Source organism: Pleurodeles waltl, chromosome 4_1 (genome assembly GCF_031143425.1).
Source record: "Pleurodeles waltl isolate 20211129_DDA chromosome 4_1, aPleWal1.hap1.20221129, whole genome shotgun sequence".
NCBI lineage: Eukaryota > Metazoa > Chordata > Amphibia > Caudata > Salamandridae > Pleurodeles > Pleurodeles waltl.
The window spans coordinates 512,502,480-512,519,374 of record NC_090442.1 but is presented as its reverse complement, the minus strand read 5'-3'; the positions used below and the strand labels follow the sequence as shown (position 1 = coordinate 512,519,374).

The 16,895-nt window shown below is 45.8% G+C and overlaps 1 protein-coding gene across 2 annotated transcripts in view; it reads right to left on the bottom strand.

The window, feature by feature from the left end:
* Nucleotides 1-16,895, bottom strand: part of NELL2 (neural EGFL like 2) — a 1,100,394-nt gene that overhangs the window by 533,788 nt on the left and 549,711 nt on the right. For both annotated transcript variants that reach the window (XM_069228823.1, XM_069228824.1), the window contains exon 11: nucleotides 2,382-2,484. In XM_069228823.1, coding sequence (XP_069084924.1) covers nucleotides 2,382-2,484 — 103 coding nt within the window. The remainder of the gene's footprint in view (nucleotides 1-2,381; nucleotides 2,485-16,895) is intronic.

Below are 16,895 nucleotides of genomic sequence, written 5' to 3'. Positions count from 1 at the left end.
GTGGGAAGAAAAAGAAGGAATCTACAACTTGAGACCATGCAAGTTATTTTGACCATGTGGCCAACAACTTCATGTTTCATCCTCCTATACTTTGTTAGTAAACAGATCACTGTTTATTTCAGAGGCCATGGGCCATTTACAGGGGAGGATTAATACACTGTGAGTTCAGGTAAGCATATCTTCAATAACATTATGTATCATTCTGGTTCTGGCTCCAGATAATTGAGTTTCTGAACATTTACGTTTTGTGTTGGCGGATTGCCACCAAATAGAATTTTCTCTTTCAAGGTCAGTTTTGGAGATCTGCACATTCTGCGTAATGATATGTTTACTCCAGGGAAGTGTTCCTTGTTCCATGTTGCAATATATAAGAAGCTTCTTCTAATAGCGTAGTGTTTTAGGGTGTTGCTCTCCACATCACAATCCCGCAGACTTTTCAAACATTTCCAAATCTTTTGATCCTCTGCTCATCTCAGGGATTTCCAGCACAGGATGGTAGAGCCTTAACACAATATTCGTTATCACTAAAGTTCCCCAGCTAGCTCAAAATATATAGCCAGAAATACTCGCTGTTTTAAGGAGCTTCCTTCCTTTGATCCGTACTGATGATGAAGGCAATTGATCTTTGTCTTGGACTCCAGGTACTGGGAAGGAGCGCCTCCTTCTTCATCGGTGACGTGTGCCATTGCTATACTTTATTCAGCATTTCAGGCATTGCATTTTCGTGACTATTTTGTACATAACAATCTAGTTAAGCTCCATAGTATAATGCCTGACTTTTTTGTGAACTAGCTGACTGAAATGAGCCTGGTTAAAACACTTATCAGTCTCAAAGACATTCTAGGGCAGAGTCGAGGAATAGTATTCCCAAGTAGCACTACAATGTCAATTTTACTTGTTGATGTTTGGGATACAAAATGTCCACTTCATGTACATTTTTATACATTTAATATCCACTGGAAAAAACAATTTGTGAAAGCAAATCACCCATCCCAAGTCAGTAAACCGCTGCACTAGAATTGTAACACTTGTAAACTGCTTTAACGGACTTGGAAAGTCCACCACCGGAGTAGTGGTTTTATCATGCTGTTAAATGAAGTAACAGGGCTGGTATGTTGAAGCTTCTTAAAAGGCCTTCCTGAAGAAGTTAGAGACCACCCCACACATAGAATAATTATCATTGTTCACATATGCCCGAACAGGTCCTTTTCCACTCCGGACATTCTTGAAAATGTGCTTCTGTAAAAAAGCAGGAGTAACGGCCTCTCTATGGTAGAAAAGAGAGGAGGGAACACTCGTATTTCGTGGGGATCAATAGAATTCTTTTTTCCATGGTGAAAAATATGTTTTCAGTGGAGGGGAAGAAAAGAATAAATAGAGCGTTTGCAGCCATGTTGCACTAATTTCTGATCAAACCAAGCGCAGGACAGTTGATGGACGTCCAGACTCTATATTTTCTCAGAGTACTATGAATGCTGGCGATAGCATACAAAACATATATGTATAAATTTAAAGATGATAAGTGAAGTTAACTTCGTAGTTGAACTAAATGTCATTCTGACCAACTGTGGGAGCCAACTGTGCACTGTGGTTTAGCAAAGTTTGCGCGGACACTCGCATGATGCAGCTTAGAGCTTTATTGTGGTAAGTGAAAAGGGGCCAGATCTACCCAGTGCTTAATTTGTAAATAAAGAGGTGCCGGTGCTCAAAGCCCTTCTCTTAAAAACGAGCCTGCTGTCATTAAATCTGCCAGCACTAAATACTGAGGCAGTGTAATCCTGAAGCCATCTCGGGCCTCTTCAATCCATTTACGGCCACCCCTGCCCCTTCAGCTCATCCTGCAACTTTCTACTTTCTCCATTTATGACGCTTTTTCGTTTTTCCTTCTTCCGTCTTTCCCATATGTGTCTTTTGCTCGCAGCAAATGCTTGAGGCATAAGAATAAGCCCCGGCCCTCACAAATAAGTGCCGGTGCTCAGCACCGGAAACAACAAGCACAAATTAAGCACTGGATCTACCAAAGGGTTTTACCCATTCTGTGTCTGTGGGAAAATGCTCTAGTATTTATGGCCCTTGATCTTTTGCTTTGCCATGTGTCGCACATGAGTAGCTAAGCAAAGTTTTAGCTAAGGTGGGCCTGAAAGTGAAAGTCTGCATCATTATTTCTATGCCCGGTTGCCTTTAGCACTTACAGGTAACAATAGTTAAACAATACATTTCGACCTGTGTCCCTGTTAAATTGTCTGCCCTCTTTGAAAGTGATGTATTATTTAGTCGTTAACAAGCAGAGCAATGATGTCGATCTGACCTTTCTTCGTATGCACCACAACAGGACGCTCCACACAATTCCATGATGACCTGTGTCTTTGGGTTCCTCTTACCTCTACAGACTTTGCAGCAGCTGTGAAACAGAACAACCTGTTCTGACTCGGGACAGTTCAAGGTAGGACAGTCGGAAACTCCTATACGCTGCATTACTTGCTCCTGAAAAATAGTGATCATGGAAATTACACATTAAAAATACAGGAATATCAGGATTCTCATATTCCTTACGGAACAGCATACAAGCATGTCAAAGGCAGATACATTATTATTTTCAATGGAGGGACTGTGTGGAAAAGGGTGGTCACAACCACACTTTATTATCTTATCAGATTTCAAATGACTTTATTCAGACTTTAAATAAACTCAAACCTACCAACCCAAGGTAGGCGGACAGGGCTTCTAAAAAATATACTGAGATGCTAAGTTCTAAAAAAAACACTGAGATGCTGAGTCACAGAGACTGAATATAACAAACAAGCAGTACTTTATTTGTAAACGAACCGGAGCTGGTGGCCCACGTTTTGCTCGGAAACCGTCTGTGCTCACGAATGTTGGGACGGCCGCATACCGTGGCTCTGTAGACTTCATTCCACCTTATGGCTCTTTCTTCCACCACCAAACACCCTCCATGTCACAACCGCAAGTTCTTCTTTTCTATCCCTTCATTGTCTCTTTGTCACTGTTTTGACGTCTTTCTCTCCCTCTTATTTTCCTCTTTTTGTATTTTCATTCCCTCAGTTTTTCTATGTCAAAGTTCGGTGAGGGAAAATAAGTGATGGTCCCCAGGAATGAGTGCCGCTGGACCCCACCTGCAGGCACCACCTTAAATTAAGTACTACACACATGGCAATGCATAATAATAGAAGCATTTTTGTTCTTCTGTAATTACTTGTGAACATACCAGGATGAGTTTTTGTTAGTAATACTGCTTGGCATGCATTCTGCCTAACGCACATCCATTTAAAAAGTTGTTAATGTAGTTAAGTGTAGCCTTAGATAGGGAGAGAAGCAAATCATGTCTCTCAGGCCTACGTCATTTAAACATGTGACCCCGATCTAGTGGGCCATGGCAACTAAGGATCCACTCAAGGGGTACATTCTAAGTCTCCGTAGTTGAGGGGAAGGAGGGCTTGTACTCCAACTTATGAGGCACATTTCAGATGCCCACTGCATGGACAGAATCGACACTGGGTTTTCTTCAAAAGCATAGCATCTTCCATTGCAAAGACATTCACTTTGGTACAGAAACCCCAAAAAGCATGGGGTAAAACTCAAAATGCAGTAGAATTTTCACTAATATTGTTGTGAAAGATGTGTATTCTGCACACTGGTGGATGGATTTTTTACCAGCAATGTTCCAAAAAACTCTAAATAGTTCTGCTCAAAGTGCACCATAGAATTTAAAATTGGGAAAATAACATTTAAGTGAGAAAACTATCTCTTAATCCAAAGTATGGCATACTTTATTTCTAATTTGATATGTTATAATTATGAATGAATACGTTATATATTGTGAATGAGGTGACATCATATTGAGGGTAACTCTTAAAACTATTGCAGCACCTAACATTCAAGTAGGTGCAGAAAAAGATTCTCTTTGACAGAATGTGAATGTGGGTGATGTGTCTTTGGAAACAAAAAAAATATTGACATGTCAGCCGTGCCATCTCAGTATGACAGGGAGCCCATCATTAATTTCATCAACGCAGTCCTCGCCAAGGAGACTTAAAACACTTTAGTGAATAAAATCTGTCACCTGGGTGGGAACTCCTAACGCTACTGGCCTGCCAAACTTCAAATGAAGGATTTAGTCTCAAATCTTGACATTTCACCTTCACTGTACGTACAACGTTTCACCAGTCTCATGCACCTGATTTTTTTATCAAATTAGTCAACACTGTTCCTTCTGGAAGTTGGTTACTTGTTGTCAAACCCAGTTCGGATGACAACAGGGCAAGCCGGGGCTATTGGCGTTCGTCTGTGGGGGTTGAGGTCATTTGCCTCTGATATCCCATGGTCCATTCTAAAAAGGCTCTGCAAAGTGGGCCAAGTCCAACTCCTTCAGCAATTGACTCCCAGTGGTAGTGATGGGGTGCTGTCTCACCCTTCCCAGTGAGGTAGTCAGGGGCGTGCAAGCTCAGTACTTGATATACACACTTTCTTACAATAAAGGATTGTCCACCCCAGTACTTGACTTTCAAATATTAAAATAATATTTGTTTTATCCAATATCTAGGACTAAATATCTCACACAGATATATTTAGGAGTCATGTAAGAGGCCTGTGCTAGAGTCTGTTGGTGCCTCTCCCTGCTATGACTCTGGGTCTCTCCCTGTAACTCAGGTTAATCCCCCAACCCCTTGGGCACAATGTAGGAAGGAGTAGCCCAGGTGCAGTTATACCCCCTCAACTTTTAGCAGCACACAGTTTCTTAGTCTTTGTACAGCTCATTACCCAGAAACAGATGCAAGGCTGCTTGTCACGCCTAGTCTATGCAACTACACTGCTTTCTGCTGGCTTATCCCTCCCCCCCACACACACACACACTTCTGGGGCTGAGCAAAAGCCAGTTTTCTTGGTCAGGTCTCCCTTGTAGTCATACCTGCAACAGGTCAGTTGGTCGAAGATGTCTCAGAAGGGCACTGGGTTTCCCGAGTCCTGAAAGTGCAAGGTGCAACCCAGCCCAGCTGTGCAGATCCAGAAGCTCGCAATCAAAGGTTGTTGAGTTCTTGGTAGCAGGTAAGGCGATGGGTGGTCCTCAGCAGGTGGATGAAGTGTTCACAACTTTGATCATACCACAATCCTGTACTTCTTGGAATAACAGCTCCTGTTTCTTGGCATAGTGACTCATTCCCTGCCAAACTTGATTTCTTGGCACAGCAGCTCAGGCCACATTACAATAATTCACTTTGCACAGCAGCTCAGATCCTGCTGCCACAGATGATTTCAGCATAGAAGGTAGGCTGAGCCACACCTTCACAATTCCCACCAGGAATAGCATGAGAGTCATCAGCTTGCTAACACTGGGGTGTAAAAATTGCTTTCTGTAGACTTTACTCTTACAGACTCCCAGCACTGGAATCATGTTGCACCTCATTCCTTCTAGGCAGTCACTTCTCCTGCAGTGTTGGCAGCCTCTTTCCTCCTCTCAACAGGTAGCCTATTTTCTAGACACTTAGACTAGGCAAGCAGCTCTTGCAGCACATGGTAGACATTGGGTGAGATCCTCTAACCTATTGAAAGCTGCCTGTCAGGCAGGCACCAGCTCTGACTGCACAACATAACTCTGAGCAGTCTGCAAAGTATTCCTTTCCTTGGTCAAAGAGAAATTAGAACTGGAACAAACAGTCAGAGGGCTAAATCTTTATACATTCAAAATAGACAGGAGATAGGGATTGTTAGAAATTGGGTCTTTGGTTGACAGTCAGGTTACCCCCTGTTCAAGCAAGGACCCTCACTCTAGTCAGGGTAAAAGAGAATCACCCTCAGCTAACCCCTGCTTACCCCCTTGGTAGCTTGGCAGAGCAGTAGGCTTAACTTCAGAGTGCTAGGTGTAAAGTATTTGAACCAACACACACAGTAATTTCATGAAAACACTACGAAATGACACATCAGTTTAGAAAAATAGGAAATATCTATCTCAACAAAACAAGACCAAAATGACAAAAATCCTACATACACAAGACAAGTTATGAATTTTTAAAGATTTAACTCAAAAATAGCGATTAGAAACACAAAATGCTTCGATGAGGTGTTAACACGGTGTCGTGACGGAGACATCCCCAACAAGCCGACACCAGCAGCGCCAGACACGAAGTTGAGTACGCCCCCAAGGACAGTACCTTTGGTCAAGAGTGAAAACAAGTTGTTGTGCGAAGTCGGGGATCGCGGCGTCTGTGCGAAACATTGAATCCGCGCACTTCGAGCAGCGTTGGTCACGACGTGGTGTGGTGACTTCCATGGAGTCGCGGACTTCAGCGGGCTGCAACGGCATCGGGCCTGTGAAGGTCGTCACGTTCCAGCGAAGATCACGGAGTCGGTTGCAGGCGGCGTCACCGGATTCAGCAGCGACGTCGGTCCGAAGTCATCCGAAGTCGATTTCCTTGGATTTCCACCAGCTTTCCTTTCAAGGGCCCAGGGACTAGATACGGCACCACTTGTCACAGCAGGAGTCTCTCCAGAGACTCCATGTGCTGGCAGAGAGAAGTCTTTGCTGTCCCTGAGACTTCAAACAACAGGAGGCAAGCTCTAAATCAAGCCTTTGGAGATGTCTTCACAAGATTGAAGGCACACAAAGTCCAGTCTTTGTCCTCTTATTCTGGCAGAAGCAGCAACTGCAGAATAGCTCCACAAAGCACAGTCACAGGCAGGGCAGCACTTCTCCTCAGCTCTTCTCCAGGCAGAGGTTACTCTGGATGTCCAGAAGAGATCTAAAGTCTGTGGTTTTGGGTGCCCTTCTTATACCCAATTTCTCCTTTGAAATAGGCCTATTTCAAAGTAAAGTCTCTTCTGAATGTGAAATCCAGCCTTGCCCAGGCCAGGCCCCAGATACTCACCAGGGGGTCGGAGACGGCATTGTGTGAGGACAGGCACAGCCCTTTCAGGTGTAAGTGACCACTCCTCCCCTCCCTCCTAGCACAGATGGCTCATCAGGAAATGCAGACTACACCCCAGCTCCTTTTGTGTCACTGTCTAGTGTGAGGTGCAACGAGCCCAACTGTCAAACTGACCCAGACAGGGAATCCACAAATAGACAGAGTCACACAAATGGTATAAGCAAGAAAATGCTCACTTTCTAAAAGTGCCATTTTCAAACACAAAAACTTAAAATCAACTTTACTAAAAGATGTATTTTTAAATTGTGAGCTCAGAGACCCCAAACTCCACATGTCAATCCGCTCCCAAAGGGAATCTACACTTTGATCAGATTTAAATGTAGCCCCCATGTTAACCTATGAGAGGGAAAGGCCTTGCTACAGTGAAAAACGAATTTAGCAATATTTCACTGTCAGGACATATAAAACACATTACTAAATGTCCTACCTTAACCATACACTGCACCCTGCCCTTGGGGCTACATAGGGCCTGCCTTAGGGGTGTCTTATATATAAGAAAAGGGAAGGTTTGGGCCTGGCAAGTGGGTACACTTTCCAAGTCGAATTTACAGTTAAAACTGCACACACAGACACTGCAGTGGCAGGTCTGAGACATGATTACAGAGCTACTCATGCGGGTGGCACAACCACTGCTACAGGCCCACTAGTAGCATTTGATTGACAGGTTCTGGCACCCTTAGTGCACTTTACTAGGGACTTACTAGTAAATCAAATATGCCAATCATGGATAAACCAATCAACAATACAATTTACACAGAGAGCATATGCACTTTAGCACTGGTTAGCAGTGGTAAAGTGCTCAGAGTTCAAAAGCTAACAGAAACAGGTCAGAAGAAATAGGAGGCAGGAGGCAAAAAGATTGGGGATGACCCTGCATAAGCAAAAAAGTCCAACAGTGATCCATTGTCTGCACTTTAATAATTGATTTAGTGTGCTCAGCTGGTCCCATGTTTATATAGTCAAACTAGGCAGGAGATGTGGATCCACTGTCTGCACTTTCAGAACCTATATAGGATGAGATGATTAGTGGAAAGACAAAAGGCTGTCCTCACATAAGGGTTCAATGTCACCTTGAACAAGAGAGACAGAATGTGTCCCTTCATCCTCATTTTTTTAAAAACATATTTTATTGTGATTTTCAATCAGTCAGTAGGCAGATATATAGAACATCTTACAAATATACATGTATCAATTCAATTGGCCTATGTCCGTGGAATATCTGACCTTAAGGGTCCTACGCAAGGAATCACAGAATCATTACTAATCCTTAACATCCCTCCTGTATCCCTCCCCTATTCCCTCCCCCAGGTGAGCACAATGACGTTCTGTAGTTGTTTTGGAGGAGCTGAACGTTCCATAATTAGGTGTGGTCATATACCTAAAGCTAAGGGTGATGCACCATTTCTTTGTCTACCTTGTTGTTCCAATTGTCCGAATCCCAGGCAGGGTCGCTAGTGGTCAGAACTTTATTGTCCCTTGGCCAGTGAGTTGGTCAGGGGGCTGGCCCAGTCTGAGTTTCGGCCCTAAGAGTTTCGAGTACCATATCCCAGAACCTCTGCAACTTCTGGGGGTCTGATTCCTTTCTTGGCCTCTTGATGGAGAACATTCCCCTCGCTATTTGCCCATCTAATCAATTCTCTTTTCCACTGGGATGCTTCCGCCCCCGTGGGTTTTTCAAAGACATCACAATCTCTCGCCTTGCTAGGGAAAGGGCCAAATCCTGAAATCTATCAGAAACTTTATGTTTAGCTGAATGTGGAAACCAACCCATTAAACAATGACCCATTGTGCAAGGGATCTCTCTTTCTATGACCCGCACCAGGGTTTGGTTCACCTCCGCCCAGTATGCTCCCAGCTTGGGACAGTCCCAGAACATGTGTTTGAATGCTACCCCTATCGAGCCACATCGTGGGCAGCTCTCGCTCTCTTTCCCGAAGTATTTGTTGATTCGTGCAGGTGTCAGGTATATCTGGTGGAGCACATAGAAATTTATGAGCTTGAATCTAGCATTACGTGTCATTTTAGGGAGACCCCTCAGAATGAGCCCCCATTCTTCCTTGGTGATATCAGTGTCAAGATCTTGCTCCCAGGTTTGTTTAAGAGAGGTCAGTGGGACTGTCTTGTCCGATTGCATAAAACCATAAAGGGTTGAGACAGCTTTATGCTTGCCACTTGAGGATGCTAGATATGAGCATGTCGTCCGCGTTGGAGGTTCTCCCCCTCCTCCCCGCTAGTGCCTACGGATACTGGCCACTAGTGAACCGTGTAATAAGAAGTGCCCCCCCGGTAGCCCAAATTCCGCCCTAAGAGCCTCAAAGGGCATCAATGTTTCATCCTTAAATAATGCTCCCACCGTTCGAATCCCGGCCTCCACCCAGGTCTTGAGTTCATTCCAGTTACCACAATATGGTAAAGCCCACAATGATAAGAGAGGGAGTTCTAGTGAGTAGGGGGCCCCTATTTTGTTTTTGTGCAGGAATGCTTTCCAACACTGAGTCAGGATTTTTAGTTCACAAGAGTCATGTTTCCCGTCTCTGGTAGTTCTTAATAATACTTTGAACAGCCTGGGCCCTGGAGGGGTAAATGTCTTTACCCTCATCCCTGATTCTACTCTGCTCGTTATCCATTGTGTTAACCACTGGAGATGTGTCGCCAGGTAGTAGGTTTAGAAATCGGGGACTGCTAGCCCTCCGTCTGTGGATTGTCTTTGAAGTTTGGCCAGGGCTACTCTCCTCCGCCCCTCACCCCATATGAATGTCACTACCATTGTTTCTACTTCTTGGGTATCCAAATTAGGAGCACTGTGAAGTGATATAATAGACGTGGGAGCACGATCATTTTAAGGATCGCCATTCTCCCTGCTACAGATAGTGGCAAGGTTTGCCAAAAGGACATACAGGACCTTATGGAGCATATGGAGCTACTTATATTGCCCTCTAGGATGTCTTGTGGATCAGGATAAATTTTGACTCCCAGATATGGGAGACAGCTCGGGACCCATCTGACTAGACCCAGGCTCGGCGGGGGTGTCATGGAAACTCTTAGAGGGAACAAACCGGTTTTATCCCAGTTTACTTTCAGGCCAGAGTGTCCACCAAACCGAGACAGCATCTGATATCAAATATCAAGAGATCATCTGTGCAAAGGGCTATCCGATGTCTCTCGCCTCCTGCTAAGATTCCCGGACCACCCTCTCCCGCTCTTGCCGCAGCTGCTAGCAGTTCCATTGCCAGGGCAAATAACAGCGGCGACAGAGGACATCTCTGCCTAGTACCCCGCTCTACTGTATAACTTCTGGATATTGTCCGTCCGTGCGCACTCTTGCTGTGGGTTTGGTATACAAAAGTTTTACCCAGGAGATATACTCGGGCCCTAGTTTAAGCCAGGACATCACAGTATAAAGAAACTCCCATTCCAAGCTGTCAAAGGCTTTTTCTACATCTACTGCCAGGACTCCTGAGGGAGAGGTTGCGGAGGTCTGTCTCTCATGACTGCTAATAGTCTACGAATACTGCCCGCTGTGTGCCGCCCGGGGATGAAACCTGCCTGATCTGGGTGTATTAGTGTAGTCATAAATGGGAGTAGTCTAGTTGCTAAAATCTTATTGAGGATTTTGTAGTCAGGGTTCAACATAGATAATGGTCTATAGGCCCCCGTTTCTGTTGGGTTTTTACCTGTTTTCAGGAGGGGAATTATGACTGCCTCTCGGGCTGTTGCAGGCAACTCGCCCTGCTCCTTGGTAAACCTGTATACGTTTTCCAGTCTTGGTGTGAGTATATCTATGTAAGTGGCATAAAATTCAATAGGTAGTCCATCTGTCCCTGGGGCTTTCCCTCTAGCCAGGCCTCTTATGGCTTCCTTGATTTCTGGCTGCGTAATGGCCCTGCCCAGCAGTTCCGCAACCTCAGGTGAGAGCGAACCGAGTTGCAGCTCAGATAAGTAACCCTCAGTGGCTTCCTTGACGTAGTTGAGTCTACTTTTATACAGATGTTCATAGTAGGTCGAGAAGTGTGAGTTGATTTGCTCCTGTCCGTATATATGACCCCCTTGCTCTGTGACTAAGTCCAATATAGCTGGGGACCTATGAGACTGTGATACAACCCATGCTAGCATTCGACCCGCTTTGTCTCTCTCTCCGTGCACTTGTGTAAGGTAGTTTCCATAATCAAAGCACCGGAGGCGCTCTATACAATTTGCTACTTCTACTCTGAGCTCTAGTATAGAGTTTTGTAGGTGCGGCTTCCCGGGTCTACTTTTCTCAGCCTCTCCTAGCTTGTCTTCTGCCCGTTCTGTGTCCCTGAGAAGAGTCTTGCGCACTCCCACTGCCCCCGCTATGCACCTCCCCCTTACCACCACCTTAAAGGCATCCCATTCATTCAGGGGGTTATTAGTGGATGCTTTGTTATCCTCAAAAAACTGAGTGATATGTTGCCGTAGCTCTCTGGAAGAGCGTATCCTCCAGGGTTTCCGGATTGAGCTCCCAAGTGGGGATGCAGGGGGGGGAGCCCTATCTTAATGACAACAAGAGGGGGTTGTGATCAGAAAGTGTGCGGGCCAAGTATTCCGCATTGTGTACATGCGGGTAGACATCCGGCGTGCAGAGGAACGCATCTAATCTAACATGTAACTCATATAAGTGGGAAAAGAAAGAGTAGTCTCTTTCATCTGGGTGTAATCTACGCCAGGCATCAATCAGCCCCCAGTTCTTTTGCCAGGTTGAGAATTGTCGATCTACCCTCATTAAAGGGGAATCATTCAGGGGGGGGGTGATCGGTCCATAGAGGGGTCCCCCACACAGTTGAAGTCGCCCTCCAACACCACAGGGATTGCAAATACGGGGCTAATAGACCAGATATGCATGTGAGATATTCGCCCTGGTCCGTGTTGGGTGCATACACGTTAATCAATGCTAACTCTCTGCCCTCCAATCTGCCCCGAACTGCCACAAAACGGCCCTCTGGGTCAATGAGATTATCCAGCATCTGGAAAGGGACCCCAGCCCTAATCCATATTAGTGTGCCCCTCACATAAACTGAATATGAAGTGTAATACGCCTGACCTCTCCATCGCTTTTGGAGAGCTTTTCCTTCTGCTTGAGTTAAGTGTGTTTCTTGGAGCATTGCTATCTGAATTCCCCTCCGCTGTAAGTAAGAAAAGATCTTATATCTCTTGACCATCGTGTGCATGCCCCTTATGTTCCACGTGAGGTACTTATATGAGTCTAATACTGCCATTCCGGAGTTTTTTCCCCCCCTCGGTCGGGTACAACTTTGTCTGTGCCATCAATTATTTCACATATCTTAACAGTCTCACATATCAGCTCCAATTTCCCTGTGAGTTCTCTTTGTGGCTCACCTAACCCCATAAATGGAACCCAACAGGTAACAACCCAATTCCCCATCCCCGGGACAAAAGTATGAACGTCTCTCATCCAAACTAGAAAAAAGATTTAACCAGTCTATTAAAGTAGGGGGTGCTCCTAGATCGAGCAAGAAGTATATCGTAACACCATCCCCCAGTCTCGGGGAGAGAAGTACACGGGGATTTTGTAGTCCCTGTCCTCTTGCAAGTGCAGCAGTTCTCTGTCGCAGGGCCAGTCAGAGTTTTTGATGCATCCACCATGATCGTGAGAGTCACACTGGTTTTCCATCTTCAATCTCATTTTTTCCTTGTGGGAGTCTGGCAAAGAGTTTCTCAGATGATACAGTCTGAAGTGCCCGGAGTCACGTCGGGGCCTGTCTTTTCTGATGTGTGCGAGAGTTCTGATACCTGTTCCGATTCTGATTGTTCTAACTCTTCTTGTATCTGCTTGTAGGATCCAGGGTCAGAACTGCTTAAAGAAGCAGCTGCTTCCATCGCTTTTTGTCTCTCCTTCAACATTTCAATAGGAGAAGGGCTACCCACTCTGCTGGCTTTACTGTGTCTGCTTTTCCTCTGTCTCTCTGTGCGTGAGCTCCCTGTCATGTGGGCACCCTCCTCTAGTGTTTGCATATCGATCCATTGCCAAACTTCTTCTGCTGTACTGAAGAATTATATGCCGTTTTTAGTCACTACTCTCAATTTTGGGGGAACATCATCCCATATTGGATTCCCAGTTTGCGGAGTTTCTGTTTAGCGTCCCTGAAGGAGGCCCTTTGTCTCTGCACTTCTCTGGAGAAGTCTGGGAAGATACGAATCACATGATTGTCCATTGTGCTGTCTCCTTTTTTCCTGCTTTGGCTAAGCAGATAGTCTCTGTCCCTATAGTGGAGTAGTCTAGCTATTATCGGCCTCGGGGGGCCCAGGAGGAGGGGGGCGAGCCGGAACCCTTTGCGCTCTTTCAATAGCAAAGAAGGGAGTTTAACCATCTTCGGCCACTTCTTCCTTCAGCCAGTGTTCAAGAAACTCCACCTGGTTGGATTTTTCAGTGCGTTCAGGTAGGCCAATTACACGGATATTATTTCGCTGTGATCTGTTTTCCGCGTCTTCTGCTCGCAGTTCCAACTCTCAGATCCGTTTTTCCATTTGTTGCGCCATCTTGCAGTGTCCTTAACTTCAGGACGAAGTTCTTCCATCTGCTTGTCTGCGGTGGCTACTTTTTCAGCCAGACGGCGGTGGTCGTCTCTAAGCACAGTGAGGTCTGTGGCCAATGCGTCAATTTTTCCCTCAAGTGCCACCCGGGAAGCCGTTATGGCCTGCAGTACGTCCTGGAGAGTGGGTCTCCTTGCTTTTCTCCTGGGGAGGGATTCAGGGTGCTTCCCTGGTTGGTCATCTCCCTCAAGATTGGTCCACTCCTGGGTTCCGTTTCTTTTTTGCGGCCTGTTTTACCCATCTTCTGCGCCATCTAGCGTGCTCCCTGAGGGCGACCTTGCATCTCTCCTTCTGGGCCCATCCGTATAATGGGCTGGCAGAATCACCGGTGGATCAGTCTCCCCTCTCCAGCCTGATCACCTCAGTTTTAATGCCGAGGGAAGGGCCCACAAGCCGGCTCCTGGATTTCTCTCCGTTTTGGGGTGTCCACGCACTGCACTCAGCGTCACCAAGTTCCAGTAGAGCTCCCCCTCAATTCCACCTCGGTCCCCCCCATCGCCAGAGGAGTCGGCCGCCAGAAGGGGAAGAGAAAAAGGGGGGGGCCCTCATCGTACGCTGCCAGTGTGTTCCTCCGGTCGGAGCCCCCACAGTAAGAGGGGCTGCCCCGGAGCCACCAGGGGCCCGAACAGCGCAAGAGCCTCCTCACCGGGTCTTCTCCTTCACGAAATGGCTCCTCACGGGGACCCAACTCCTCGCCACGGCCCCAAGCAGTCAATCGGAGCCGATGCTCCGCTCAGGATGCCCCCAGGCCTCCTCACCTCTGCGCTGGAGAGAAAGGGTGCCTCAGCTCGCTCTCAGGAGGCATCTGCTTTGTTTTTGTGATGGCGGCCACCATCTTGGATTGTTCGCGGCTCCGTGCCGCTCTGCTTTTAGGCTTTTAAATTCAGGCTGCGGTCTGGGCAGCCGCCAACAGCCCGACCGGTGGCATCCTGCACCTTCAGCCCCACTGCCGGATGGGTTGTGGGTCCACAGATCTGCAGGATTCCCCGAGAAGGGGGATCTAAGACGGGAGCCTCACGAGGAGATTTCCACCGTCATGGCGTCCGACCACGCCCCCCTGTCCCTTCATCCTCATCATCTACTAAATGGTAGTGCTCCAGGAAGTCTCTTCAGCAGCTGCTTCCAGCAAAAGGCCTAATCAGATATTTAAAGGAGTCTTGTCTCTCCCCACTTCATTGTTTAGGTCTCCTCCCTCCATCTTTGGAAATACCAGCTACACATTTCCACTGTCTGGGAAAACAACCTGTTTTCCATCATGTACACATCGGCATTCAAAAATGGGTCCTGAATGCCCCTATCATGCTGGTCCTTTCATACATATAATGCATAGACCATACAGGCCACATTCACAAACACATGATATGCTGCTCCAAGCTCTGTACTAAAACCACAACATAGAGAGTATTCCTCAGTTTGTGCAACAAGGGCACGCTTGGTGTGCCCATCAAGGTCACATGACATGTCCAGGACCAGATGCATGTAAAGAAACAAGGGCATAGGCCTCTGCGCACACATGCTAGATTAGTGTGAAGATGAAGTCTAAATCAAAAACCAGGATACCAGATGCACATAGTTGGACACTAATGGTAATGGAACATGACCGTAAACCATAAGGGCATCATTCCTGGCCCAGTACCTGTCTTTAATATATTTCTATGTGGAAACATCTTGACTTACTGTTGAGCTTAATTATTGCAACCCATCTTTAAAGAACCCATCATTCTGCAGAAACATTTTCCATGGACTCTGCTTATCCTTTCAATAGAAATTCATACCTGAGGAATTTAATCTGTAAAGTGTTTGAGTAAATATTCCAACTCCCCTTCTTACAAACAGAATGCTGACAAATTTGAAGCACACTTTATACGATTCTGAATTTCTTCAATGCAAGTTTATTTTTGATGGCCACTGTGATTTGTTTTTATAATTTTAGGTGATCAGTTCTCTTCTGACACCTAGAGGCATATTTATACTCTGTTTCCGCCAAATGTGCGTCAAAACTTTTGACTCACATTCGGCGCAAACCTTACACCATATTTATACTATGACGCCTGACCCCGATAACGTCAAAATTCCTCCGTGTGCATCATTTTCTGGATGCAGGAAACCGCCATGCGTTAATGACATGCAAGGTAGGCGTTCCCATCCAAAAAATCACTTAAAAAAATAAAAAAAATAATGGCATAGTGGGGCCTAACTTAGGCCCCCCTACATGCCACTGTGCCTAATGGCCATGCTCAGGGGACAAAAGTCCCCTGGGCATGGCCATTGGGCAGGGGGGCATGACTCCTGTCTTTGCCAAGACAGGAGTCATTTCAATGGGGGTTGTACATCATAAAATGGCGCACGTCCGGTTAGAGCCATGATTTTTTACTCTAACCTGACTTGCAACATTTTCCACTACGCCGACGCTCCCTGGTTAGAGTCATTTTTTTTTACCGTGACCAGCCCGCAGCACCGGCTAACGTCAATCCATAAATAAGGCACCCACCTGGCACATTGGAATGGCGTTAGCCGGCGGTAATTTTTTTTATGCAAACCAGCGCGGGTGCTGGTTTGCGTCAAAAAGTATAATTATGGGCCCTAGTGCCTCAATATTTTGCTTTTTTTATCTAGATCAGGATTATGTCACATCACACTTTCCTAATGGGGCATACACATGGTTTTATTCTTTTCATATCCTTTCTACTAAGTGGGAAAATGTGATACAGCGAAAAAAGGGAGAAAGCAGCTTCTAGGGCTAAGAAGTATTCTTTCTCAAGGATAAGATGGAACGCTCAGGGATGGGGAGCTTAAGACTCCATTTGATGTACACGAATGTCTTACACCTATCCCGGTCTGCCCCTCCTTGAGCACCACCTGGCCTCTGGAAGAAAAATCTGCTCTATTTAAGGGCAACACGGTCATGGCTGTGAATAAGTATAGCTATCCATTACCTAGTTGGCTATAAATGGATCTGAATATTAACCATCTAGCTCTCGGGTAGTCCCACCATCCTTATTTGCTTCTGACATATCACATTCTCTATCACCTGTTTTGCAAGCCAGGGTCCTGTTCTCTTTGCTCAGTTACATTATTTTTCTTGTTTACCTTCTCAAATGTTTGAGTTCTGTTTGAATTGCCCTCACTCTTGTTTCAAAGTTGGCATACTGTTTTTTACATTATATAGGTAGATGTTTAAAGATTTTGAACTGAAAATTAGGAAGCATGGGTAAGAAATTTGATTATTATTTGGGGTGGGCGGTTACCCACTCACACTATATTAACAATAACTTGTCAGGTGGAATCCCAAAGTCACTTAATTAACCTGGGCTCAGTCATATGGTAGCTATGGCACAGAGCAGACTGCTTAAATTAGGGCAATGTGTAAAGTACTTATGCAGT